This window comes from Zootermopsis nevadensis, unplaced genomic scaffold (genome assembly GCF_977971745.1).
Source record: "Zootermopsis nevadensis isolate Lab colony 2312 unplaced genomic scaffold, Znev_1.0 Znev_ptg000020l, whole genome shotgun sequence".
Taxonomy (NCBI): domain Eukaryota; kingdom Metazoa; phylum Arthropoda; class Insecta; order Blattodea; family Termopsidae; genus Zootermopsis; species Zootermopsis nevadensis.
Window position 1 is genome coordinate 6,780,724 of NW_028259152.1, and position 25,849 is coordinate 6,806,572.

The 25,849-nt window shown below is 34.6% G+C and overlaps 1 protein-coding gene across 22 annotated transcripts in view; it reads left to right on the forward strand.

Annotated features, from left to right (window-relative positions):
* LOC110827690 (uncharacterized) overlaps positions 1-25,849 on the forward strand; it is a 335,660-nt gene that overhangs the window by 56,216 nt on the left and 253,595 nt on the right. For all 22 annotated transcript variants that reach the window (XM_087351739.1, XM_087351718.1, XM_087351723.1 and 19 more), the window contains 28 exons: positions 291-538; positions 816-1,072; positions 1,838-2,029; positions 2,978-3,160; positions 3,981-4,109; positions 4,440-4,562; positions 4,811-5,167; positions 5,983-6,159; positions 6,413-6,596; positions 6,856-6,986; positions 7,347-7,523; positions 8,600-8,872; positions 9,141-9,332; positions 9,458-9,641; positions 10,302-10,444; positions 12,333-12,479; positions 13,440-13,633; positions 14,576-14,781; positions 15,092-15,394; positions 15,729-15,892; positions 16,534-16,815; positions 17,186-17,366; positions 18,197-18,408; positions 19,392-19,676; positions 20,303-20,480; positions 22,300-22,529; positions 23,546-23,792; positions 24,921-25,121. In XM_087351739.1, coding sequence (XP_087207865.1) covers positions 291-538; positions 816-1,072; positions 1,838-2,029; positions 2,978-3,160; positions 3,981-4,109; positions 4,440-4,562; positions 4,811-5,167; positions 5,983-6,159; positions 6,413-6,596; positions 6,856-6,986; positions 7,347-7,523; positions 8,600-8,872; positions 9,141-9,332; positions 9,458-9,641; positions 10,302-10,444; positions 12,333-12,479; positions 13,440-13,633; positions 14,576-14,781; positions 15,092-15,394; positions 15,729-15,892; positions 16,534-16,815; positions 17,186-17,366; positions 18,197-18,408; positions 19,392-19,676; positions 20,303-20,480; positions 22,300-22,529; positions 23,546-23,792; positions 24,921-25,121 — 5,780 coding nt within the window. The remainder of the gene's footprint in view (positions 1-290; positions 539-815; positions 1,073-1,837; positions 2,030-2,977; positions 3,161-3,980; positions 4,110-4,439; positions 4,563-4,810; positions 5,168-5,982; positions 6,160-6,412; positions 6,597-6,855; positions 6,987-7,346; positions 7,524-8,599; positions 8,873-9,140; positions 9,333-9,457; positions 9,642-10,301; positions 10,445-12,332; positions 12,480-13,439; positions 13,634-14,575; positions 14,782-15,091; positions 15,395-15,728; positions 15,893-16,533; positions 16,816-17,185; positions 17,367-18,196; positions 18,409-19,391; positions 19,677-20,302; positions 20,481-22,299; positions 22,530-23,545; positions 23,793-24,920; positions 25,122-25,849) is intronic.

A 25,849-nucleotide genomic window follows, 5' to 3' on the forward strand; every position in this document is an offset into this window, starting at 1 on the left:
CGGTTTAAAACAGCTGGTAGGAGAAAATTCAAAGAAGAGTGGTGCAAGGAATTATGACTTGTATTTGATGATATCACAGATAACACCTTCAGAATTGATATAGCAGCACATTCATTCAGGCTTCTGTGTTACTGTACAAAATCTGTTATTGGTTAAATTTGTGAATTTTTTTGTCAGGAATTATTCAGTCAATTGTCCAATTCATGTCATATATTTCAGTGCTTCAGAGGAACTCTAAAACTTTTTCAGTTTGTTATTATCACAACTTAATTAATGTTTATATATTTCAGTCGAGCTGAGGACTGTGTTGACAGAATGAGAGCTTTGGAGATTGCTTGTCAGGACTCTTCACTGCCAGTAGATATTGATGCTGTCAAACAGCTCCTCACAAAATTGCATGATTTAAAAAGACTGATGCTGGAGTCTCTGATGGCTTCATTGCAAGATGGTAAGGTACTTCTGGAAAAGCTGAGGGAACTGTCCACTGAAGCAACGCTGGATTCAAGACCGGGGCATATTAAGACATCTGCAGAATATGGTAAATGTCACAAATATGAAAGAGCACAGTCTGCATGTAGCATAAGAATTCAGATGCTCTATAAAAGTAAAAACTGATTTTTTTTAATGCAATATATTGAGTATTGTAGAGTCCTTCTACTGCAGTGCTGTGCCATGTTCAGTAAGGCTGCTGTCACAGTTTCTTCATCACCTGTGTATTCTAGTCCATCTATTGAAATTGACAGTTTGTTTGAATGTAGATGAGCTGGAATTGGTTTTGAGAAGTATCTGATTCAGCCCCCACTGCCTTTTTTCAGCTGTTTCTCAGGTTGAACACTGGCTGGAAAATCTTCATGATCGTCGAAGGCTATTGGAGATTGCGTGGCAGAATCGTAAAACATACCTGGAACAGTGTCTGGCTCTATCATTGCTTGCCAATGATTTAAAAGGACTGGAAGAAATTTTGCTAGACCGCAAGGAAACTGTAGCAAGAGGTAGTGATCAGCTGGGTAATTCTTCAGCCAGTGCTGAGCTTTTGCTGCATGAACATAAGAAATTGTTACCGGAAGCAAAGGTAAATGCAGTAATTTCCTTTTAGTTGAATGATTGTTAGGTTTAGTTACTTCAGTTGTTAAAATTACTGTGTTGTCCAGTTTTTCATATTTATTTTTTGCCTGTGACCAAACTTCCATTCTCTTTTTCTAGCTGTTGCTGTTTGTAATATGCACATATAAAAAGAAGTGTTTTTCTTATTAATTTTCTGTAGCTGTTTGTCCATTCAAAGAATCATTTTGTTGGCTGGGGAGGATAATGTCATTCAGCTGCCCTTTTCTGTGATCTTAGACATAATTTATCTAATTCAATTTGAAGTTTACAGTATATGGAATACTTCATGTTTTGTACCCATTTTGTTGTGACTACAAATTTACAGAAAATACTGTACATGTCAGACTGCTTTATCATATTTTACAGAATGAAATAGCTATGTTCTGTGCAGTTTAACTGAACATTGCAAATTATATCTCTATTGAATGAAGATAATTTTGAGTGTGTTCACTATTTCTAGATACATGTCAGTCATTTAGACTTGATATATGACTATCACTTCAAAAAGATCCACCCCATGGAGTGAGGGAGTAAATGATTGAGTGAGTGAGTGAGCCAGCCAGTTGGTCAGTCAGTAGTGAGTCAGTCAGTCAATGAGCCAGTCATTTAGTTCGCTTGTCATTTTCACTGTCAACTCATGAATAGAAGATTAGTCTGTGTAATTTTTTTCACAGTATCACAGTTTTCTGTGCTTTCAACTTGTCAGTGATATATGAGAATGCACAATTTGCAGGAGCTACAAGATCGAGCCCTGAAGGTAACGAAGGCAACTGAGCAGCTGGTATCTTCAGGACACTTTGCAGCAGAACAAGCCACTGCCCAAGCATACAGTGTTCTCAATTTGAGTGCTGAGTATTTGGATGTGATCGAACAGAGGGAGGCACTGTTATGTCATGCAATTACATTCTTCCGCTCCGCTCACACTGTAAGTTGAAATACTAGAAGAGTTTTAGAAAGTAATGCAAAGTTATTACTTTAAATTTCATTATCAGCTTCATTTTTTTTTTAAAAATTTTTGCTCCTAATAAGGTCCTTCATTTATGAAGATCTCTACATTCTGCAATTCTTAATGCTTATTTAAGTGTGAATATGTTATGTAGTTTTCCATTTAGTATAGCTCATGTTATGAAGATATTTTACCCATTACAGATATGGCAGACAGTTTTGTGGATAGAACATTATGGCCATTAGGCAGATGGAAAGTAGTCACTGTATCATATAGAAGCCTCAACTCCTTTAGTGTTATAAAAAATGAAAGTAGATGACAGACAGCTTGCCGTATTGAATTACAAGGAATAAATAATTAGTTTAAGCTTGGGTGTAACCCAGCTTAACTGTTTGCTGTTTGTGTGCCTTTGTATCCACTTGCATGCAATTTTAGAACTATTTAAGATTTTTTTTCTTTTTCATTCATCTCAGGATTTATAATTTCTTCAAAGTTTTACTTTTACCAGTCTCCATGCTTTTCTTTTCCTCCCATTTTACAGTGTATTTTAAATAAACAACATTCTTATGCTGAATATTTTCAAGAATAAAGCTCTAAAATAAGGAAATGAAATTGGAATGTTTTCTACTTTCAGATATGTTATATGATAATTTCGACACATTAGAATTGGAGTTAAGTCTTTGAAGCAAAAATTTCTTTGCTTATGTCACTGAAGAAAAATATTGATTATGTTTTTATTTGAATTTTGAAGTGCCAGTTTTGCTTTGTACTTTTTCAGAGACTATCAGAAACAGATGAACATTATTCAACATATTTTGCTTGTTCTTATTTTGTATACATCAGAAATTGAAATGTTAGCCCTGGAGTTTTTACTGAATGTGTGTAAAGCATAAGATAGTTAATTCAGGGACAACTGTTTTACTTTAGGCCCTGACGAAACTGGATCAACTCGAAGTCCAGGTAACAACGACAAAGCTATCAGCTTCTTCACCACAGCTCATTCAACTCCATTACCAAGTTTCTAAGTCCCTAGATGAGATGACTTCAGCTCCCTTGCAGGAGGGCTATTCCCTCCTTGAAACTGTTGGGAGAGGGTCACCTGGAATAGAGGTAAATATAGTCACTGTTCCAGTAACTTTCAATATTTTATTATCATGTTATCTCTTTTTGGCATGAGATATTAATGGTGGAGGTAAGAGAGAGTTGGAGAGATATCGAAAGTGTTTTGAGACTGTCATACTGCAACGAATGTTTAATTCAGTAGACAAAATGTCCCCATCAAGATCCCACTCACTATCCCTTTTGTAGGTATACAGGATATTCAAAAAATCATTCAACCTATTCATGACACATGTTCTGTATGTCAAAAAATAAATTTAAGCTGTTGTATAGTCACAGCAGTATTGTGTTTTATATAATCCATTCAAATTGTATAGAACTGTGACCAACAATAAGCATTTTAATAGAAAATTAATTGGGTTACTTGACTTTTCATTCATTCTGTACTTATGTGACAGTTTATAATCAATTTTGAACCACAGTTAAACACCCAGTAGCTGGAGGAAAGTTATAGAAGGATGACTTCTTCTTCATGCTTGTAAGGTTCTTTTACATGCTGTAAATCTATTACATTGGACTGCTGGCTTTACTTCCTCTTTGAAGGAAGTTGTGCTACAGATTTTTATCACCCTCAAAACTCCATCAATCTCAGTTGGGTTTGAACCTGCAAACATTGGGTCCAGTGGCAAGCACAACACTAGACTGCCGAGGGCAAATGTAGGATGACTTATTATAAAAATATAATACTGATTTAAGTTTGTTGCTTTAACCAAACTAATTTAATGTAGCAGAGGGAGTGTCTGCTCCAAAAATAAATACTTTGGTGACTGTAGCGCCCTTTCTCTAACCAGATGTTGATTTATTTATTCAGGGAGTCAAGCGTACTGTGGAGGAGATAGAGAACCGTAAAATCCATCTTGGAGAACTGTGTACAGCTCACAGAGAAGAGAATGTACGCTTATCCCAGGATTTCACAGCATTTCTTGAAAAACAAAATGAAGTGAGTTTGTCTTGTAATTGTGTAGAATTTTCTTGAATGGTAAAACTCTGAAGGCAAAATAGTTTTCGGAGTTTTACCATTCAAGTAAAGTACATACTGATTCATTATGTATTAACCCTTGAAATGGTAGCTGATGTTTAATTTTGAATGGTAAGACTTCTAAAAGTGACACTGTATGTTTGTAACCAGTTAAGTATTTTTATTTGTATTTTCTGAGAAAGAGAGAAACATTTAAGTTAAAAAAGAAATGATCACATTCCAGATTTTGCAATCTTGTTCATTCTGTACTCATTGTAATCAATTGAAAGTGTCATTTTTGCTTATTTACAGTTGTTTTCTTGGCTTGTGAGCATTGCTGAGGCATTTTTACAAGGTCACCAGGATATGGGAAGTGTTCTTGCAATGGCAAAAGATTTTCTAGAATTACATCACCAGCTACTAAATGACTTACAAGTAAGTCAAAAAATGTAGAATTAACAAAGTTTCACTCTCATGATTCATTGGTAGAACTTTGTCCATTATCTTTTATTAGAATTCTGTAGAATTTGTTTTAGATAATAGACATTGGATAACTTCTTACAGAAAAGCCATAATGGTGCTAGTGTATCATTGTCAGAAATCTTTAAAATGATAAAATGTTATTTGCAGTACAAAATTCAGCAAGTACCATATGACCCATTTTTCTTATATTTTTTGAACAGAAGAAAGGAGTAGAAATCAATGCACTTCTGTTAACCCTGCCCCCCATTCTGGAATTCTTGGACGATGAACAACGAGAAGATGTGGATCAGAAAGTGGATGCTCTCCACTCTCACTGGTTGAATCTCAAGTCTTTGCTTGAGTCGAGGATTGATCTGGCTGTCATTTATGTAAAATTTCACTCACTGGCAGTGCAGTTGGCCAATGAATTTGATATTGCAGAGGAAGAGTTTAAGAGAAGCTCTGATGGTATTAATGAAGGCACAGTCAGGAATGTTGAGCAGAAGTGGCTGTCCATCCAGCAACTCTATGGTCAACTGACAAATGTAGGAAAGAATTTCACGGAGGAGGCATCAAAGGTATGTTAATTAATTGCCTTTCTACATGGTTTTATATATACTGTTATTCCTAAACTGATTATTTTATGCATTTAGCAAGAAGTAATGGACAGAACAAATGACATGTGTTTTCACTTTCTACACCTTTGTTACAGTGAAGAAAGTGACACTTTCAACATAAGTTTCGTAATGGAAAATTTGTAGACCTACTATAATATCTTTTCATTTAACTTTCCAGTTTTATAACCTGTAATGTTTATTTATTATTATAAACAAAAATAAAATCAATTTATATGCAATTACCATGTTGTTAGTTTTAATTTTTAACACAACTTTTACAATATTCATTTTTGCATTTTCAGAATTTCTTGATCAAATGCTGAATGACATTTAGTAAAACAGATTTATTATAGACAAACTCATTCTGTGTTGAGCTTATTTGCACCAATTAATATTAAATAAAAGAAGCATAGTTAACTAATTCATGACCATTTTGAGTAAGAATCTTTACTTTACGAATAAGAATCATTACTTGTAAAATATGATTGCACAATGCTTTAGAGAAGATCATGTTTGACACTTGAATCATCTATAATAATGATTCTTAGTAACTATATAGGCAAGGGACACAGGGTAGTTTATCACAGGACATGTAAGACTTGAAATGGTAGAACTTTTATGTGAAACTTGATACAGCACTACACCAATATTAGTTCAATATTTAATTTCTTGGCTATGTCAGGTTTTCTGTGAGCGTAAACTCTGTGTGAATGGTTATGTTTATGAGAGTCTAATTTGGAACTCTGGCTGTGCTCCAATTTCTATTTCTTCTCCAGGTCGGGGACCCATATCTAGATATCAAGCGTGCAAGCTTATGTGTGGAGACTCTGTTGGAACACTTTGGCAACCGGCAGCTTCTGATCTCAGAGTCATGGCAGACATGGCAGATGAACATTACAGTTGAGAGAGAGTTCAAAGTGCAATGGGAGATGAATGTCACTGAAAGCACTCGGGTAAGTCTGTGCAGTTTTATTCTATTGTGTTTTATCCACTGATAAACAAAGTGAAATAGACTCCACTTGAGGACAGTGACATGAAGCAGTGACAGATTATACTTATGTTTCTTGATTAATATAAAGGTGAAAAGATCAAGTTACCTCCATACCTAAGTACCACACTGAGAAAACATAGGGTCTGTGGAGCAACACTGCTTGTATTTTTCTAAATAAACATTAATGAAATATCTGACTAAGATGTTTATTCCAGACTGTTGACTGGGTATCCAGGCTGGATGGACAGCTATACCCAGTGCTGACCAGCAATACAAAATCTTCAAAAGCACTTGCTAGAGAATTAGAAGAGAAACTGCAGATTGTATTACCAGAAGTTAAGAGAGCTCAAGTAGAAATTGAACTAAGAATTAAGACTACAGAAAGTCTTTCTCAGAAAGGTCAGTGTATTTAGTTTCCATAGATCTCATTTGGGTTGCTCATCTTTTAAATCTGCAAGCTGAAAAAAGTTTCTTTCCATACCTTTATCAGATATTAGCAATTTATTATTTTTAAGATGTTCTGTTTGTCACTGAAGTTTGGATTTAGTAATACTTCATTGTAAACCATAGTGAAAAATTTCCATTCAGTATTAATTCTGAAACATTTCTCTTACACATTTGTTATTATTTCCGCTGGTGGCTTTCTGTGTTTTCCCAGGAGACACACATGGACAGAAAGAGGCTATTGTGGATAGATTAATGGAATTACACAACAAATTACAAGTTATTGTTATGGACTATCAAATACTGTTACAAATGTTGATTTCATTCTTCAGAAACCTGGCTGAAGTAAGTATGCTTTTTATTTGAGATTATTATAGACAGTTTTATTATGTGAATGATGTCCAGGGGAGGAATGTTCTAAATTTTATATCCATTATCTCTGCTTAAATTATTGGGAAGATGATTATGTCAATTTGTTCTCTTCCATCCCCATATCTTCTTTAAAATTTGATGTTCATGTTAAGGATCAACCAGAAATATTTTTAAACTTTTATGGAGTATTTTTATAGTTGAGTTCAGAATGTAATGTTTTCATATTTCTCATTTTGTGTACACTTGTAGTTACTGCTGTTTTCTTTATAATTTACCCAAATTTATTTTTGACAACAGAGATTATTATGCATTTACATGTAATCTGTATTGCAGCTTGAAAAGACAATTGAGAATCTACAATCACAGTATCAGCTCACTCTACTGCCAAGTGCAATTTCAGAAGTAGAACTACTATTGAAAGAACATGAAGCATCTCGACAAGCCATTCTTGAGTTATTCAAATTCACTCAAAATGAGAGTGAGCAGATCATTACAAGGATAAAGCAGCAGGTAATTTTCCTTGATGTGACCAACTTCACTAGATATAATTTGCTGTTATGTTACTTTTGATGTTCCAATTTAAACATGTTGACATGAAGGAATGCATAAGAGTAATACAATCCAAGTAATCTGTTTACAGGGACCAGTAAAACTTTATCCTTGTCAGAAGAGAAACTTATTTCTAATTTGATATGATGTTAACAAATTCATGGTAGGGAGGAAGTTTTCTGCTTTGAGGCTTTTACTCTATCCAACAGGAATTAATAAAAGTTAATTTTGTGCCATGACAATTTTGAAAAATTGCAGTTCATTTCTGCTTGCTCCACCAAAATCCCATCTCTCCCCCTCTCTCTCTTTAGAAACTATAGAAAAATAGATCATCCAGGTAGCTGATGTATCAGGTACAATAAACTAAAGATTGTCTCAATAAGTTATGCAGTAACAAAGAAAAATTTTAATTTGGCTTTATTTTCAGAGTGTTGTGGTGGCTATTAGAGCAGGTTTCTCTGTAGGAAGGAGAGTTTCTCATAAGTTGTCACTCTCAAGTGTGTTACAAAGCAAATACTAAACAGTTGAACATCTGACAGATAGATTGCATATGTTATGTTTAAAAAATGCTCATTACAGCAAGTATTACTTTAAAGAAGGTAGCTGATACATGTTTTGGTAGACATTACACTGTCCAGTGTAAGATTGTCCTAATTGGTGTAAAGACCTTTATCTTTATGATTTTTATAGAAAAACTGGAATATTTTACAGTGATCAGAATGTGCAAGTTTTCATACTTAATGTTAGATTAACAACTCGTCTACACACGTATTCTTGATTATAATTTCAGTGTTTATCAAGAATTCACTACATGTTTTGATCTTAATTGGTCATCTTCAGGTGGTTTCATTCAAGTGTTCAAAGCTAATGTATATGGCTGCTAATTTGTATATACTTCTGTTGTTGATTTCACTATATAATGGATTGTGTCTTAAGCAGCTTACTCATTTTAGTGGAGTGGACTATGTAGGTGTAGTTACCGGTTGAAAGCTGTAGCTGAACTCAATACATACTTAATTTTCATCTTACCTGTTTAGGAGCCTGAAATTTCTGCTGAGCATGATATTCAGAGAGTGACTATTCTGCTAGAAGAGAAACGTCAAACCTGGGAGTTAGCGTGGACAGAATGGAAAATACGACTGGAGCAGCACCGGCAGCTTTGCCAGTTTGACTCAGATCTTCACCAAATTAATTCATCTCTTAATGACCTTAGCACACAACTTTCTGCTATTCGAGGCCAGTATGGAGAATCGTTGGCAAGTGCCAGAGCCACATCTCTAGCTTTTGTGTATTTTGAGAAAACCATTGAGGTTAGTAAATAATATTGACTTATAGTAATAGGAAAGAGTTTGTAAATTATACATATATCTACAGGATGTCTTTAATTTACCTGTTACCTATTTAGGGTAGAAATAGAGTTATCAGAATTCGTAAATTGAACAACTATTCCCCAGAGTGAAAATTGTTATGAAAGTAACTTTCTTTATGTTTCCATATTTTGGCTCTGTGGACTCTAGAATTGCTTAAAATTGTCCTTTTCTTTCTAAGTAATTCAGTATAAATTTCTATTATTGCCAGCTTCTGCAGCTCCGTATTCAGACCTTTGTAAATACAGCCAATCAAATGCTGTCATCAGACCATGTTTCTTCACCACACATTGAAAGAGAGCTGAAGATGCTTCAGACACGCTGGACTGCATTTTACAACCAAGTTGTAGAGAGTCGGCGTCTCATTGACCTTAGCATAGAGTACTTCCATTTAGTTGAAGAGGTAAGATTAATTCCACAGTATATAAATATCTTGCAGTTTTGTCTTTTGTGATAATATTTTTGAATGGTTGATATAGTCTGTAATGCATATGTGGAATGCTATATCATTTTTGTCTTCTTGATCAGGCTGAAGAATGGTTTCGTGAGGGTAGTAAATTATTACTCACTATTGCAAGAAAGTCTACCACTGTGAAATTACCAGAAGAAGCTACACAGCTGTTAAATGAAGTCGAAATCTTTCTTAAGCCAGGAGAAACACGGCAAGATGAGCGAATCAGACAAATATCCAAGTTAGCCATTGAGTTATATGGTAAATACGTTTCTTTCACACACATGCTAAGCATGATGTGCCAAGCCTTGATATTTTTTCTTTTTATTATTACTTAGTTATGTATATGGAACATATATTTAATTTGGTGAATATTAACAAATGATACCCAGACTTACAAAGCTTTCACAATTCCTGTAACCTCTCCATGTTTCACAAAATACTACAGTTTACAAAAATATCATAATTTTGAATCCAAGTTACATATACACAAATTTCAAACATGAAGTTTTTCAACAATATCTGTTTAACCAATTAATACTACTTTCTGGTGTGATTTGACTGGAAGCACTCATATTTGTAGGGTGGAATTTTACAGGATAGATTTTGCAAAGAATACAACTCTTTCCTAGACAGGCAACTTTTGAGTTAAGTTTTTAGCAGATCAGCACTAACTGTTGGTGATAACAAAAGATAGAATTATCCCTATAGTATGTAGAATACCGTAGAGGAAATGGTCAATGTGATGTGGTTACATGTGACATAACATGTTTTACAGCACAACTGTCTTAAGATCAACAAATGTTTTCTTTCATATGCATTATCTTCCTTTACTCCACTGTAATATTAATTTTTTAAATGTATGGATCTTTATGTATACCTGTTTACATTTTATCATTAATGTACTATGTATTTGAATAGGTGAAGAGCGATCAAAACAAGTGACACTGGTACTAAATGAAAACCGAGAAATGATGGATTCATTTACTGTGATCAGTCTGGAACTTAGTACTCTGGCTAAGAACCTGCAGTCTGCTGAGGAACAACGTAAACAACAGAAGGAGGTATCTTATACCTACACAGAATCATATGTCAGAGTACTGAAGTATGTAAGGGATTTTTCCACATCTTACATGTGTCGGTGCTATTGAAGTTCATACGTTCATATCCTGAGAAAGGAGAAATACATAACTGAGTGACATGAGTAATTCCTATATCTTACAAAAGTTATGTGCATGCTGTAAGGCTTACTACATACCAGTATCAAATTGTATGTTATACCTGTAACATGGGGGAAACATCATGTGAAACAACTTTTATGTCGGGAAAGAACATAAGAAATCTGATGTCTTCTAAGTTATTTAACCCATCTGTATTGTAATTTAGAAACTACAGTACAGGTAGCCCTTGATTTACGCCGGGGATGTGTTCCTGGACAAACCGGCGTAATCGGAATCGGCATAAATTGAAACTCTTTTATGATGTAAATCAATGGGAAGTCAATGACACGCGTACCCAGCGCCCAAACATTGACGAGTAATGTATTGGCATTATATTTAAAGCTCTGAAATAACGTAAATAAAATAAAGGGAATTTAAAAAATATATTTTATACACTTATCGGCAATTTGTTGGTCCCGCGATTGACTGTGATTCTTTCTTGTGATTGATGTGTACAGTCATCTCTGCTGTTATGCGATAGTTGCATTCATGTAAGACGCCGACCTATAGAAAATCGCATAGTGAAAATAACCCCGGTACCTCCGCAGAGATTAAATTAGTCCTTTGAAAGTTTAAAGCACCAGGTATGAAATTGCACAAGAGCAAACTCGCATATGCAAAAGTTTGCAATTTACAAACAGCTTTTACCGATTCATCGATCTCATCGGGGCAAATTCGCGTTAACGAAACACGTAATTGCAGAGATGACTGTATTTATAATTTTTATTCAAAATCAGTGATGTAAGAATTACGATTTAGTATAAGAATCAGTACGAGATAATTGTAAAAGGTTATAAATAATAGTAAAATATATTTTTTTCTTCACTTTTTGACTTTCTGCTTTCAAAATCGGCGTTATTCTGAATCGGCACAAATCGAGGGTTACCTGTATCTATATTTTGGAGCAAGGAAAAAAGTCTTCTCACTTCTCATTGGTCTACAAATTGGTTGATTTTAAGGGATTTTCCCCCCTAAAACTATGTATATGTCCCTTGTCTCCTCCACCCTTGCTTAATTTCAAGCACATTGTAGCATCCTAGATTTCATTATGCTAACAATACTAGGTGATTGTACATATATTATATCTGACATCAACTGTCTGAGGTATATTTGATATTCATGATAGTTGTCTCCCATGTTAGTATGTTCTATAGGTTAGAGTTCCAGTCTAGTATTCAGAAGGTAACATTTTTGATCCCATCCATCACCACTAACATGATTGTGAAAAGTTATAAATGTACCTGCATAATGGCAACCTATCACATGAAAACAGGTGTAGAACTGACTCCAGAAACACTGTGAAGGTATCAAGGCCTGTGTCAAGTATGCTGTGGGCAGTATAATATTGGTATAATGAATCAGCCATCATCATGTACCTTTAGAGAATCAACACAAGGTAATTAAAAGTCAAATAAAAAATAGGAAAAGTGCATTAAAGTACAGCATGATGGAATTTTTTCTTCCCTCAACCCACTTTACTGGGATTGGAGGGATGTTTGGACTACAAGGTCATGGTCAGTGATACAGTAAAACAAATTCTGATCAGGCTAGTCTCTATGAAATGCCTATCAATATAGAAATGAGGAATTTTAGGGCACTAAGAAAATATGCCAATGCAGATGACTGATAGAGCTCCTGTATGAACAACAATAGATTTCTCATCTAAATATAATTCTTTCTTTCAGATAATGTTGTTATTTTATGTTTCATTCATTGTATGCTTTATGTTTAGGAGCAGAAAGAGGTGGATGCTAATCTTGCTGCAGCTAGGGCTGAGGCAGCTGCTGCTAAGGCTGCTGCATCTGCTGCAGAAGAAGCCAGGAAAGCAGCAGAAACAGCAGCTAAGGCTCTGCAAGAGGCAGCACCATTCTTGCAGAAAGTAGGTTTTAATTTGCATTCACCTTTTAATAAGTATGCACATGCATTTCAGTGTAGATGAAAGTGGGCTAAAAAGAATTTGTATGTGCAAGTACAATGTCTATCTCTTCTTCATTTAGAATGCACATTTATGTTTGCTTTGTTCATGCTGCTAGAATAGATTATGTTAGGTTAAGCAGGGTTGGCTTAAACAAGCCTTGCACCTTAACAAATTATACATTCCCATTTGTTTACCCCTCAATCAATTCTACATTGTCAGAGGGGTGTAGTTTTGTATAATAGTCACTTTTCATCATGAAATAAACTCTTATATGATGACGTGAGAGCCACAGTGGTCTAGCGGTTAGAACGCTGGCCTTGTAATCCTGGGATCTCGGGTTCGATTCCCGGCGGTGCCCGAATTTATAACTTGTGTTGGGCAAGGCCGTGGTCTAGGCAACACAGAGTTTTCCTCCGGGGGCTTCCCCGGTTTCTCTGTGGCATCCCAACAATTACTCCATTCACACACAGAAGAAGGCAATGGCAAACCACTTCTGGATCATCTGCCAAGAACGTATATGAACAGATCCCAGTCCGAGAAAAGGATAGAAGGATCCTGTTCATATGGACCTGTCGTCAGACAGAAAACTAAATAAATAATAATAAATGATGACGTGCTAGTCAGGCAAGGGACTTAAGAGTGAGGCTGTGTCCTCTGTGTTCAGACATTTACTGCAAATGTGGATTATCTTTTTATCTGCTAGTTTCATCTGGAGTATGTGTCCCTTTAACACCTCAGCACCATCTGAACTACTCAGTAATCCATTAACACTGCTACATTGAGTGTCCTTTGCTTTATTAAATGTTAAGATATCATGTCATTTGCTGCTGTCTTTGGTTTTCTTGTTAGATTAATTTATGCTTATATGCACTAAGAATATTATTTCAAAGTGGTTGAATCTATTATTGTTTACTATTCTAGATGGCAGTACCAGAAGCACTTCCAATTCTGCCATCTGAACATGAAGATCAACAGAAATCTCGCAAGTCACCAAGCCCTCCTTTGAAGAAAGCAAAATTTATTGATGAGACACCAAAACCAGTAGCACCTGTATTCACTGTTCCACTACATGATGCAGTTATACAGGAAGGAGACAGAGTTACTCTTGAATGCAGGTAAGCAAAAATGGCCCTCACATTTTATTTGTTTATGCTTGTTAATCTGGTCAATCAGGAGTCATTCCTGAGCAGTTATTTTTATTATGATATTGCTAATAAGAGACAAATATATAAATCGCTGTAAAATCATTTGTTGTGATATTTCTTATCATACAAGGCAATTCCTAATAATGTAGAGAAATACTAATGTAACTGGTAAATGAGCCAGGGTTTGTTTCCAGCCACATTATTTTTATAAGATTCTGTAGTATTATATGTAGTATATTTTGTACCACATTCAATGCAGGTAGGCATGGTACAATGCAGACGGTTATCATTCTCTGCTTGTGTGAACTGGCAAAGAGCAGAACACGGTTTCCCATAAGGTCAGTTTTATAATTAACATTGCCAGTCGTGATGTAGTAAAGGTATTTGTAAAATAGAAGGTGTTGAACTCAATTCAAGAAAAGTTAATAGGACACCTTCTTCAGAATAGTCTTGGTTATCATGTTCAAGCTGTTTGAAATGCTTAAATTGCTTTAAAATATTTTTTATGTAACAATAGCTCTCTATAACTACATGACATAATTCAGACTGAGAGAAGATGTGATGTGAGTCATTGATGAAGGGTCACAAAAAGCGAGCAAATGCAGTGAAAAGTAAATGTTGTCATTGGAGAACTGGAGTAATAGAAAACAATGAAAACTGAAAGACTTTTTGTTTTCTTAGCATACACTATGATTACTAGTACTTCTTGACAGACTTAAGAGTGTAATTAGACAAGTGACCTTCAGGTAATTGCAGTTTCCACAATTTTTCTACATTTAATTTGTTATTAAATTACTGGCTGCTGAAATTAATTTGTATTATATTTATACAAGATGCAAACATTATTTCATTGGTCTCCATGTGGCCCGTAATTGGATGTTCCTTTCCAACTCCAATTGCTTTCCTTTTCAGAGTGACTGGCTTTCCAGTACCAGAGGTAACTTGGTACAAAGATGGTATTGCAATACAGAATAATCCTGACTACCAGACCACATTTGATCAAGGTGTCTGCACACTCACTATTGAAGAAACATTCACAGAAGATTCTGCTAGATTCATCTGTAGGGCCATCAATGCTGCAGGGACTGCCGAAACAAATGCTACACTCTCAGTCAAAGGTTAGGAAGATATACGTTTTTAAATATTGAATTACCCAGACTGCTTCAAACTAAATGTTCATTATATTACTTAAGATACATGCCTTGTACATGTTATGGTGTGACCATTCCTTATATTATTTATGAACTGAAGAATGTACATATCTTGTACGTTGTCATGGTAAGGTCTGTGAATTGAATTTTTAATCTTTACTTGCTACCTGTAGTTCTCACAGAATTATAGTTTTTGATTATTTTACTATCTTCCTGATATAAAGTGTAATTTGTTCAGAATAATGTCATATTAGTAAAACAGTGTGTTTAAAATCAGAAGCGGAACCAGAGGAGCAGTTGTCACCACCTCTTTTCATTAAACGTCTGGAATCAAGCACATCACAAGAGGGCTCTGCATTTCAAATGGAGTGTAAAGTTGAAGGAAATCCACTGCCCACAGTCCAATGGTTTAAGAATGATGCATGTATTGACAACTCACCTGATTATGTCATCACGTACAATAATGGAGAGGCAGTATTACGGTTTGAGGAAGTTTTCCTTGAGGACCAAGCTGAGTACTGTTGCAAGGCTTCAAATCAACTTGGAACTGATTTGTGCAGTGCTAAACTTACTGTAGAGCGTAAGTATCATCTCCAGTTGGAACATTATCAACTCTGATATTTTGTATGTATTTCTAATTTTCTTCATTCACCCAGCATGTACTGCTCACTTCATCCTTGATCTTCTTATTCTTGCATTGCTTCTGTTTTGTACGGTTTGATGGATTTGTCTTATTTAGTCACCCTAATTATATTAGGGAGTTCAAATTATGAAACTCCTCACTATGCAATATTCTCCTTCCTTCTTCTTTAATAAGTCCAAATATTATCCTCAGCACTTGTTCTTAAGTAGTTGTTACATTTAATTAATGTTTCTGAATTAATGCATTAATCATATTATATTGTTCTGTACAGCTCTGGAGCCAACAGAAGCTCCTTCATTCATCACTCCTTTGTCAAATGTGATGGCTCGAGCTGGTCAGAAAATAAGACTGGAATGTGAAGTAACAGGATTACCAACACCAGAGCTTAATTGGAGTCATAATGGGAAAGTAATACAGGAAACTCATGATATCAAAGTGAGTTAATCTAATCTGCAGCAAGCAAATATTTTTAAGTGTTAGTAATTAAAAATTATTTTTTAACATCAACTATGACTGTTGTTCACAGCATAAGTATGTGATGATATGTGGTTAACAAAGGAATTTATAAGATGTACTTCCCCTTGTTTGTTGTTTGAAGAAGTTTTAACTTTTTCAACGTGTATAAATTATACATGCAATAATGCTTTTCATTATGTATTACTTGATTACTCAAAGTAGATGAGATGAATTTTGTGTTGACTTTAAGCATACTGTTTTGAGTTGGGTAATATGAGGTTTAATACCATGGATTCAATTTTATGGTATTGTTTCAAATCACATGGAAATTTTTGCTGTTCTAAAGGACTCTGTGGTTCCTTCAACTTTAAAGTATCTTCCTATATTTTGAGCCTGTTTTAACTACTTGTGTGATTGGTAACATCTCTGACATGTCTAATGTGAAATATTTAAAATATTTTTTTTCAACAGTGCACACTATACTAATTTGGATTGTGTTGCTTATTTAATCTGTTTAAACAAGAATGGGTTGCCAGATTTTCACAATTGTGTATACAACAGTGATTAAACAAGGAAACTTATAGCAGTGTTGTGACTGAATGTGGTCAAATTGATTTCAGATGCAGTATGATGCTAATAAGGCAACATTAATTGTAACTGAGGCTTTTCCAAAGGATGCTGGGGTATATGTTATCTCCGCAAAGAATATTGCAGGTGAAGCCACTAGTTCCTGCAATGTTTCTGTAAAGGGCCGCCTGCCAACTGAAACATCTGACTCAGAACTTGCTAGTGACATGGAGCCTATCAAACCAGCCATTCAGCTGCCCCTGAAAGACATATCAGTGTTTGAAGGAAAGCGAGTCAGGCTTGACTGTATCATTGTTGGGCAGCCTGAGCCTGAGGTAGAGTATTCTTTATCAGGAGAGACTTCTTACTTATTTTAAGGCATTTTTCATATTCTCATATATTATATATGTGCCTTATTTCACACCTTAGAATATTTAAATTTGACACATTGCTCTTTTAATTGAGTAATATAATCTTATTATTATTTTATAGGTTGACTGTTGCATATTTTGATGCCAGAATAAAACAGAAGTTTGGCATTTGGTGTTTGAAGATGATCCCAGTTTCTCGTGTCAGCACTGTATATAGCTGAATTTGCTTTAAAATATTTTTGTTTATTTACAATGAAGGTCATTTAATTTAATATTTCAGTTCCACTATAATGTTATTGTATCACAAGTGTAAGATATGAAATGCTTTTTGCAGGTAATTTGGTACCACAATGGCCGCCCAGTAAAGGAATCTACAGATTTCAAGTTACTTTTTCAAGGAGACCGATGCTCTCTTATTATCCAGGAGGCTTATCTGGAAGATTCTGGGGAGTATAAAGTTGTTGCAATTAATTCAGGTGGTGAAGCATCAAGCAGTTGTAGCCTTTCTGTGAAATGTAAGTAAAAGTCCACAAAAAATACTTAATTTTATATCAGTGTTAGTTACAGATTGGGCTTTTAGGCACATTTTTACTCGTCAATTGACATGACATTGATTTTAGTACACTTTGTATTCCATAGCTCTGCTTATGACATTTTGTGTCATACGCATTGACTGTTAAACTAAAGTGCTTGTTTTTAGTGTATGACTCCGTGATGGTGAGTAGGTGCAATAAATTGAACATTTCTAAATAAATATGCTTTTACAGTAGTATGATATAGATGACAATGCATTTTTATGCACACTGATATTTATTTTTCATTTGGTCTTTTCTTAACAAGTTCTAACAAAAATATGTTCAGTGTATTATTGTTTGAATGGAGTGGGATGCATAACAATGTAAAATTAGAGCTGGGGTAGCTCAGTCAGTATAGTGACTGGCTACGGACTGGATGACTGGTGTTTGAACCCCAGTGGGGGCAGAGGATTTTTCCTGTTGTCTCTGTGTTCAGACTGGGGCTGGGGCCCACCCAGCCTCCTATCCAATGGGTACTGAGGTCCTTTCCTGGGGGTAAAGCATGGCCATGATGTGATGCTGACCACTCACCCCCATCTAGTGCCAAGGTTAAGAATGAGTAGTAGCTATACCTCATCTCCCACTATATGTTTACATCTTATGCACATGTATATCATATTGATGGATGTTTTTTGGCAAAAGAGTGTTGATTAAAAGTGACTGTATAGAGCTTAATTCTTGCTAACTTTAGTATACTCTACTATATCTGTAAACTTCTTATGATTGAATAAAGAGTCTTTGTCACAGTCAGAATCCATGTTCTGTTCTAGCTATAGGTGAAACAGATCCAGCAACCAGAGCTCAGTTAATTGATGTTGTTGAGCTGGTGGGCGTGCCACCCAAATTCACTAGACTGCTGACTGATATCATGGCTCCGGAAGGGGATAGGGTTACATTTGAATGTTGTGTTAATGTAGACCCAAAACCTGATATTAAATGGTATTTAAACAATGAAGAAATTCAGGACTCTGAACAGATAAAGGTAAATACAGATATGTCACAGTTAGAATCTATGATTTCTGTATGGAAAATTGTATGAATAACAACATAGATGTTATCCTCATATAAAGATTTTAATTTTTTTATTTCTATACTGTTTATAATTTTTTTGCCACTCCAAAATGATCGTGTTATGTCCTTATCTAAAGCCACAGCTTTTAATTTTGGTTTCAAGTTCTGTTTGTTTCCTTTACAAAAAATTGTTTCATGGACAACAGTGATTTACAAGCATTGTAAAGCAAATTTATCTTTCCATTATATGTGATCCTGAGCTAGTTCTTGCTATCATCTTTCTTCTCAATGTAGCTCACTAAGATTCATTTCAGTGATATCTTACATTCAATTCTAAAGGGTTTCGACGACTGTAGTTTACACTTTAAATTATTCATTGTCAGGACTTTTTCCATCGTCTGTTCTTTAAAACCATGACGTTTCGGAGGCTGGTTCTGTCTCCGTCTACAGGTGAGAGGTACCTACTCTATTGGGTCCCTTAGATAGAGCTAGTCTCTGAAACGTTGGTTAACATCGACCAGACTACACAGCGCAACAACCCAGAAGACAGAAATCTTTGTATAATGCTGGTTATTATAATTCCCATTAGAGGCAATTATATTTATTTAATTTAAAGAATAATGTTTCTTTTGTGAAAGCTATAATGAGTCAGTATTTTTCAGAATATCTGGTTTATTATTATACATTAATAACAATTTGATTTTATTGAACTTTTTTTACGAATATGTTGGTACATTGAACTTCTGTTGTTTTGTGTTACATGTGGAACAGATATTATCAGTGTTCTGTCTTGGATATATATTTCCCTTAATCCGAGTTTGTTACTAAAGAAAGTCTCACAGTATGTATTATTGAAACTTCATTATATTGATAGATACAAGTTAAAAATGTGTGCTTTAATTTAATTAAATTAATTTTAAACTAATTTGATTTATGTATGCTATTTATTTTCAGCTGAATCATGATGAGGAAGGAAATGTTAGTCTTACTATTCTGGAAGTTTCACCTGACCATAAAGGAGTGTACACAGTTAAAGCTCGCAACCCATGTGGTGAAGCAAAGTGCTTTGCCAATCTCATAGTTAAGACAATTAGCTCACCTGAGATCAAGCGTAAATCAGTGGAAATAAAGGAAAAACATGTAGCTCCAGCATTTCAAGAACTTTTTGCTGACAGAGAAGTTTATGAAAATGAGACAACAAGGTTTGAATGTGTTATCACTGGCAAGCCTATACCTAAGGTAGGTGCATTTCACAAAATATTGTTTTATTTGTATAGCTTTGAATGTAGTAAAATATACAATAATTAAGAATTTGTACTTGAAAACTGGCATTTAGCCATGTCACACTTCCCATTTTCTTGAATGTGTCAATTCTGTTTCACAACTGATGGCTGACTGCTAATGTCTGTGTATGCTAGCAGTCCACCAAATGGATTTTATATGAACAATGCTCACATATTAACCAGATTTTACCTTGCTAGTGCAGTGTGGGTATTTATGTGTGTTTGTGTGTGTATATGTAATAAACTTTTGCTTTTTTAGTGCTTTGGATTATTTATGTATTTAATGCACTTTAAAAGGAAAGTGAGCTGTGTTTATAGCAATTCATCATTCTAGTTTTAAACTTTTTTATGTAGGAATAAATACCTTTAATTTTACATGCTGCAGTGTGTGGGATTTGTGTCATTTGAACAGATATATCTTGGATTGTTTATTTTAATTTGTATTTAATCGTTCAGAAGTATAATTTGTGGTCTCTGATGTATCAGGCACTGTGTAGTTTCATAAATAAAACATATTTCATCTTTAAATTTGTTGATAGGGATATAAATTTTCTACTAAAATGGGTATGTAATTGAATTCAGGTGGAGTGGTATTTCAATGAAGAGTTGGTGTCGGGTAAAAATTTCTTGGTATCCAGCAGTGGTGACAGGCATTCTTTGGCCATCTTCCAAACATCACCAGAGCACACTGGCAAAGTGGCTTGTGTAGCAGAGAATGAAGTTGGCAAAGCAACATGTGTTGCCAGACTGGATGTAAGAAGTGAGTATAAACAATCTTTGTATGTCACATGTCAAATTGCCTGTGTTTTCACAAGAATTTTGTAGTATTTCTCAGTGAATGCTAACCCAAAAGTGATATCAGATTTCTTTCCTGTATTGTTTTTATGTGGCTTGTTATTTTATTTCCTATTTATTTTTCACAAATACAGTAATGCCCATGAGGGTAATGCATTGCAATGCTATGAATTGCTTGAATGTATAAATGACATGCTATCTTACTTAATGTCCTAATGAATATTGCATTTCAATGAAAAAATTGTGTGCTGTGCAAACCTACAATCTCTTGGTTAACTTTTATCCCCTTGTAACTTTCGAGAACATAGAATTCTGGGATGCATATTAATATTAATATGTACGTTTGTGTATGTGCATGCATGCTGTTTTCTGAAATTCTTAACTGCTTAGAAATCAGCTTTAAATTTGAAAATTAATTGTGTATATGAGGCATTTTTCCCAATTCATTATTATCCTTGTTATTTAAATAATGGCTGCACAGAGTCTTAGAAGCTTCTTCTTTACTAGTAAGTTCAGAGCATACAGAATTACAATACTGTTCCTTTTGATGTTTGGGTCACCATGTCTGATTTTAGAATCTTTTGACACAGTTCCTTTTGGTCCACTGTAGACTATATAGAGCACAGCACATATAGACTGATGAGTAATCATAAGTTGGATATTTTAAACTCTGCCTTCATTCCCTCACTGCACAGTGTTGCAACCCCAGCTACTATGTTATGCTGCTGTGGAGCAAGTCACATCACAGCGAGAGGAGGTTGGGTGTTGAAGTCTCTTTTGGTGGCCTGCGTCTTAGTCACTAGAAAATGTCACATTTTTGGTGTTGGGTTTAGTGTGCATGAATAAGTCATTTTCAGTCTTCATAATTATTAGTTACTAGAGAGACATACATCATTAACTTTATTACCATAATAAGAAAATAAATGAATAAAATTAAAATGGTTTAATGACAAACTAATGTAGTCTGTAATAGAGACTGTTGACATTTTAGGATAGAATCCATACATGGATTTAAGTTATTTAAAATAAGGAAGATCTGTATGGTGAAGCAGTGAATGGATATTTCATTGTTATAATGTGTGCAGTTAAGGAAAGTTGTATTTACTTACTGCACTGAACACCTTGAGTTCTTTGACTGTATCTTGTAACATTTAGAGAGCCTTAAAATGATGTCTTGATGTAAGTTTCTAACTGTAATTGTTGTAATTTAAATATTTTCTCAAATTTGTATACTACATAAGATTTTACAGATGCATTTATTATTTTAATATTTGTTTAATAGATGGCATGGACATGTGAAAAAATAGTTTTTATATCTGCATGACTGCTCGAAAGAGAAGTAGTGATCATCTAAATTAAGAAAATAGGGAAGTTTAAAAAAAAATTATGTGCAGTTGTGTTGTGGTCTCTCTGACTGATGTTCAGATATTTTTAAGATTTCTGTCTTCTGGGTTGTTGCGTCGTGTAGTATGGTAATACTGCCTCCGTCATCAGGGTGCGACAACCCAGAAGACAGAAATCTTCATACTCACCGCTGTGAAAAACTGAAATCATACATATTCAGACATTTTGTCTGGCAGTTCATTTATAAATCAAACTGGGCCATGCTAACAGTTCTGAAAGATGCTATAGTTACAGACATAATATAGCACATTTTTCTTGAACATTTCTCTTCTGAAATTTTTATCAGTAACTATTAAAATAATGAATTCTTATTTTCTAATGTTCTGTCTTGAAGTGTCAGTATATAATTGTATTAATTGCAAGTGTTTTAATTCACACAGCAAAGTCTCCTGTAGAGACAAGTATTGCACCATATGAGAAAGACACCATTTCTGAGTACCAAAAATCTTCATTATTTACAATGAAGCGGTCTGTGATTGTTCAATCATCATCAAGCCAAGTAACATCATCATCATCAACAGTAAATTCAGAACCTAATGTTCAAGTTCACAGTTATTCCTCACATTCTGAAGAAAAATTTGAACAGACTGGAGATAAGCCTCCTGTGCAGGTAAGTGAACTATTTACAAAACATATTTTCACATATACATACACAAACACATGCACAAGCATGTGCACACACTCTTTTCTTTTTTCTTTTTAATTAAAAAAATTTCACCCATTTATATCTGAACCTTCTACCATGTATGTTGGTAAATATACTGCTCGGTGTACTTGGCCGGAGAACAGCGGCTCTTAGCTCCATCTGTCTAAATTATGCTTATGGGGTACAGATGAAATTGAAAACCCAAGTGAGATTAGGTCCAGGATTATGTTGTTGCTTACTGTAACTTACTTTCTGGATAAATTGATTTTACTTTCTACCACTGATTTATTATATGTGGAGTATTTGAATTGGCAAACACCGGTTCTGTGCTCCTGTGAACCCCTTGAGCAATATTCAAACAGGAAAATCTAGAAAACCATAGGAAGAGAATCCTTTCCCATTTATGACCTAAACCTTTTTATAGCTTTCTAGCGTATAAAGCAAAAGACTTTCAAAGGCCAGTAGCCTCAAAACTATATACAATAATTTAATTTGCTTTATAATTAGGTTTAAAATAGCTCGATATATTATATGTGGCACTGTATAAATTAATTGTAACAGGATGTTGCTGGGCTATTTAAATTACGTGTGTTTTATGTAGTACATAAGGGACTATTGATAATGTTCTGTTGCGTTCTGTACAGGAAGGGTTTAATTTTAATTGATGTCTTTCTTATTCAGAAATTTGCCTTCTGTAGTATTTCCTTGCTTTGAATTAAAACTGCTCTCTACAATCAGGATCCTACCTTTCTTCATAAAGTGCATGATGATTTTGGTCCTTTTATTTGATTTCATTGATATTATTTATTGTAATATCATGTAAGTTATTTCAACACACAACTGTCAAACTGTTGAAAAACAAAATGATATGGTACATATATTGAATTTATGGAATTCAGTTTGGTCATTGGCTACATCCTCACAAGCAGTTCGAAAATATGGATTATATTGTGCTTAATATGAGTATTGTTGTTTCAAAGATGCAAAGTAAGAAGACCCAAGAGTTCCATCAACAAAACCAAGATAAGCCAATTATCCATCAACAAGCAACTCTTGAAGTGGTGAATGGAGTTGCAGACCACCAAAAGACTGTTACAGCTACTGCTTCCACCTCAGTATCTTCACCAAAACCAACCAGAAAATCAACATCACCAAGATTTGTTTCACCACTTAATGGAAAAATAGTTGATCAGGGGGCAGATGTGATCTTGGATGCTATTGTAGATGGTAAGTGCATACATGAGCTGTTTCATATTACTTTTGAGAAACATTATGTATATTATGCCATTGAGGAAAGTTGTATCAGAAGGGAATAGCAGATGCATAATAAGTAAATTATGTAAGTGAGAAAGTGAATGCACATATTAATGGGTGTAAGAATGTTCTGATGAGATTTCTGTTTCTCATGATAGCAAGTATGCAGATACTGTCCTTTGTAATCTGGTAAAAACTGACTGACATTTAAGAGATGCTTACTGCGTCTATCATAAAGAGGGTCAGTGGAGGCTGTAAGCATCTCTGAAGTGTCTGTCAAATTATACCAGACTATACAGCATAACATTCCAGAAGATGGTGATTTTTATAAGCACACATGTTACAAACTAATGTAGTGCTCTGTAATATAAATCTAAAACAGGTAAAAATATTCAAAAAAATTTCATTACAGGAGAACAGAAATGAAAAATGTGAAGTCAACTGTGTTTTTCCAGTTTCTCTAAAGTCTTCACTCATTTATATATCACATCTTTGAAAACAAGCAACACTATCCATCTGCAGATATTCACAGATCTCTTTTCACTCAACTTTGTATATAATCTTCATTAATTTTCTTCATGTTGCATTTGTTTTTAGTCCCTCTTACAGTCTGAACTAATTTTAAACTTTTCTTAATTTTTCAGTTCTGCACTTCAACACAGTTTTTTAGAAAGTCCACTGGTATTTTGTTATGTTAATTTTCTGAAAATATGAAGTGTATTATACCCAGAACTTACTTCCTCTGTATACCCAGGAAAGTTATTCTCAAAATATGTACCCTATCTTATAACACACTACTGCAAAGTATGTTTTAGTATCTTGGAACTTTCTTTCCCATACACCACAGCCATCAGTGTGATAATAGCTTTAAATTGTATTATTATACAAAACTGATACTTCGTCAAGTACAGATGATTTTTACAACCTTTTACCAGTAATTGTAAATTCATTATTTTTATAAAGAGTTCTAAGTTATAAAATCATGTACTGTTAGAACCAGACATGTTAGTTGTATGTTGAAATTTATCAACAGAATAATTCTGTGTGATTACTTATGGGGCTAGTGCTTGATGTTGACCTTTTCCTCTGTCTTTTCCACAGGTTATCCTCAACCAATTCTCAGTTGGCATAAAAATGGCCAAGAACTGAGTCCCACAGATGGTTATGTGATAATAAGTTCCGAGCTGAACCATGCCAGACTCGAAATAAAAAATGTTACAGTGAAAGATGCAGGCCGCTACACGTGCAAGGCTATCAATAGCGTGGGCTCTGCCAGCAGTACTGCTGATGTTGTTGTTAAAAGTAAGATTGCACTTTGAATAATATAAAATTTACTTTAATCTTCTTCAGATATTATTGTAATTGTTTCATGTTATCTTTCTGACAAAACTGCTTCTACATGTTTCTGTCCTCTTCAGCTTCAGTCCATGTCTGTTCAGCATCCTATCACTTCCTCCCTCTTAGGTTCAAATATTCTCCTCAGGACCTTGTTTGTGAAAACCTTCAATCCATGTTCTGACCTTAATGTGTGTGAGACCAAGTTACACACCCATACAAAACAAAAGGCAAAATTATAGTTTTGAAAATGTTGATCTTTGTTTTTGGTGTTATTTTCTTTCATTTTGTTCTCTGTTTCGGAGTGACTGAAGGTTATGATAATGAAGTGTGTTATAAGGATCCAAATACATACATTGGGAAAGTAAAAGTAAGATAAAGTTATCCCTAGTGCTTAACTGATCAGCACACCATTATGACAAATGGGGGACTGTACTTCAAGACTTCTCTTCATCACTACCATTGGTACCTACCTGACGATCCATGCAGGATAATTGTATTCAGCATAAAGTTGGCATCACCCCACCACAAGTTCACAGGCCAGGATTGTTCTGTAACATATTTTTATGACAGTTCACTGCTTATCTTTGCTGTCTTGATTTAAGCACATGCTGAGGGATCATTTATAAGATTTACTCCAATTAATTATGTGTGACTCTGTGAATGATTATGTTAAATTGTGTTAAAATATAAAT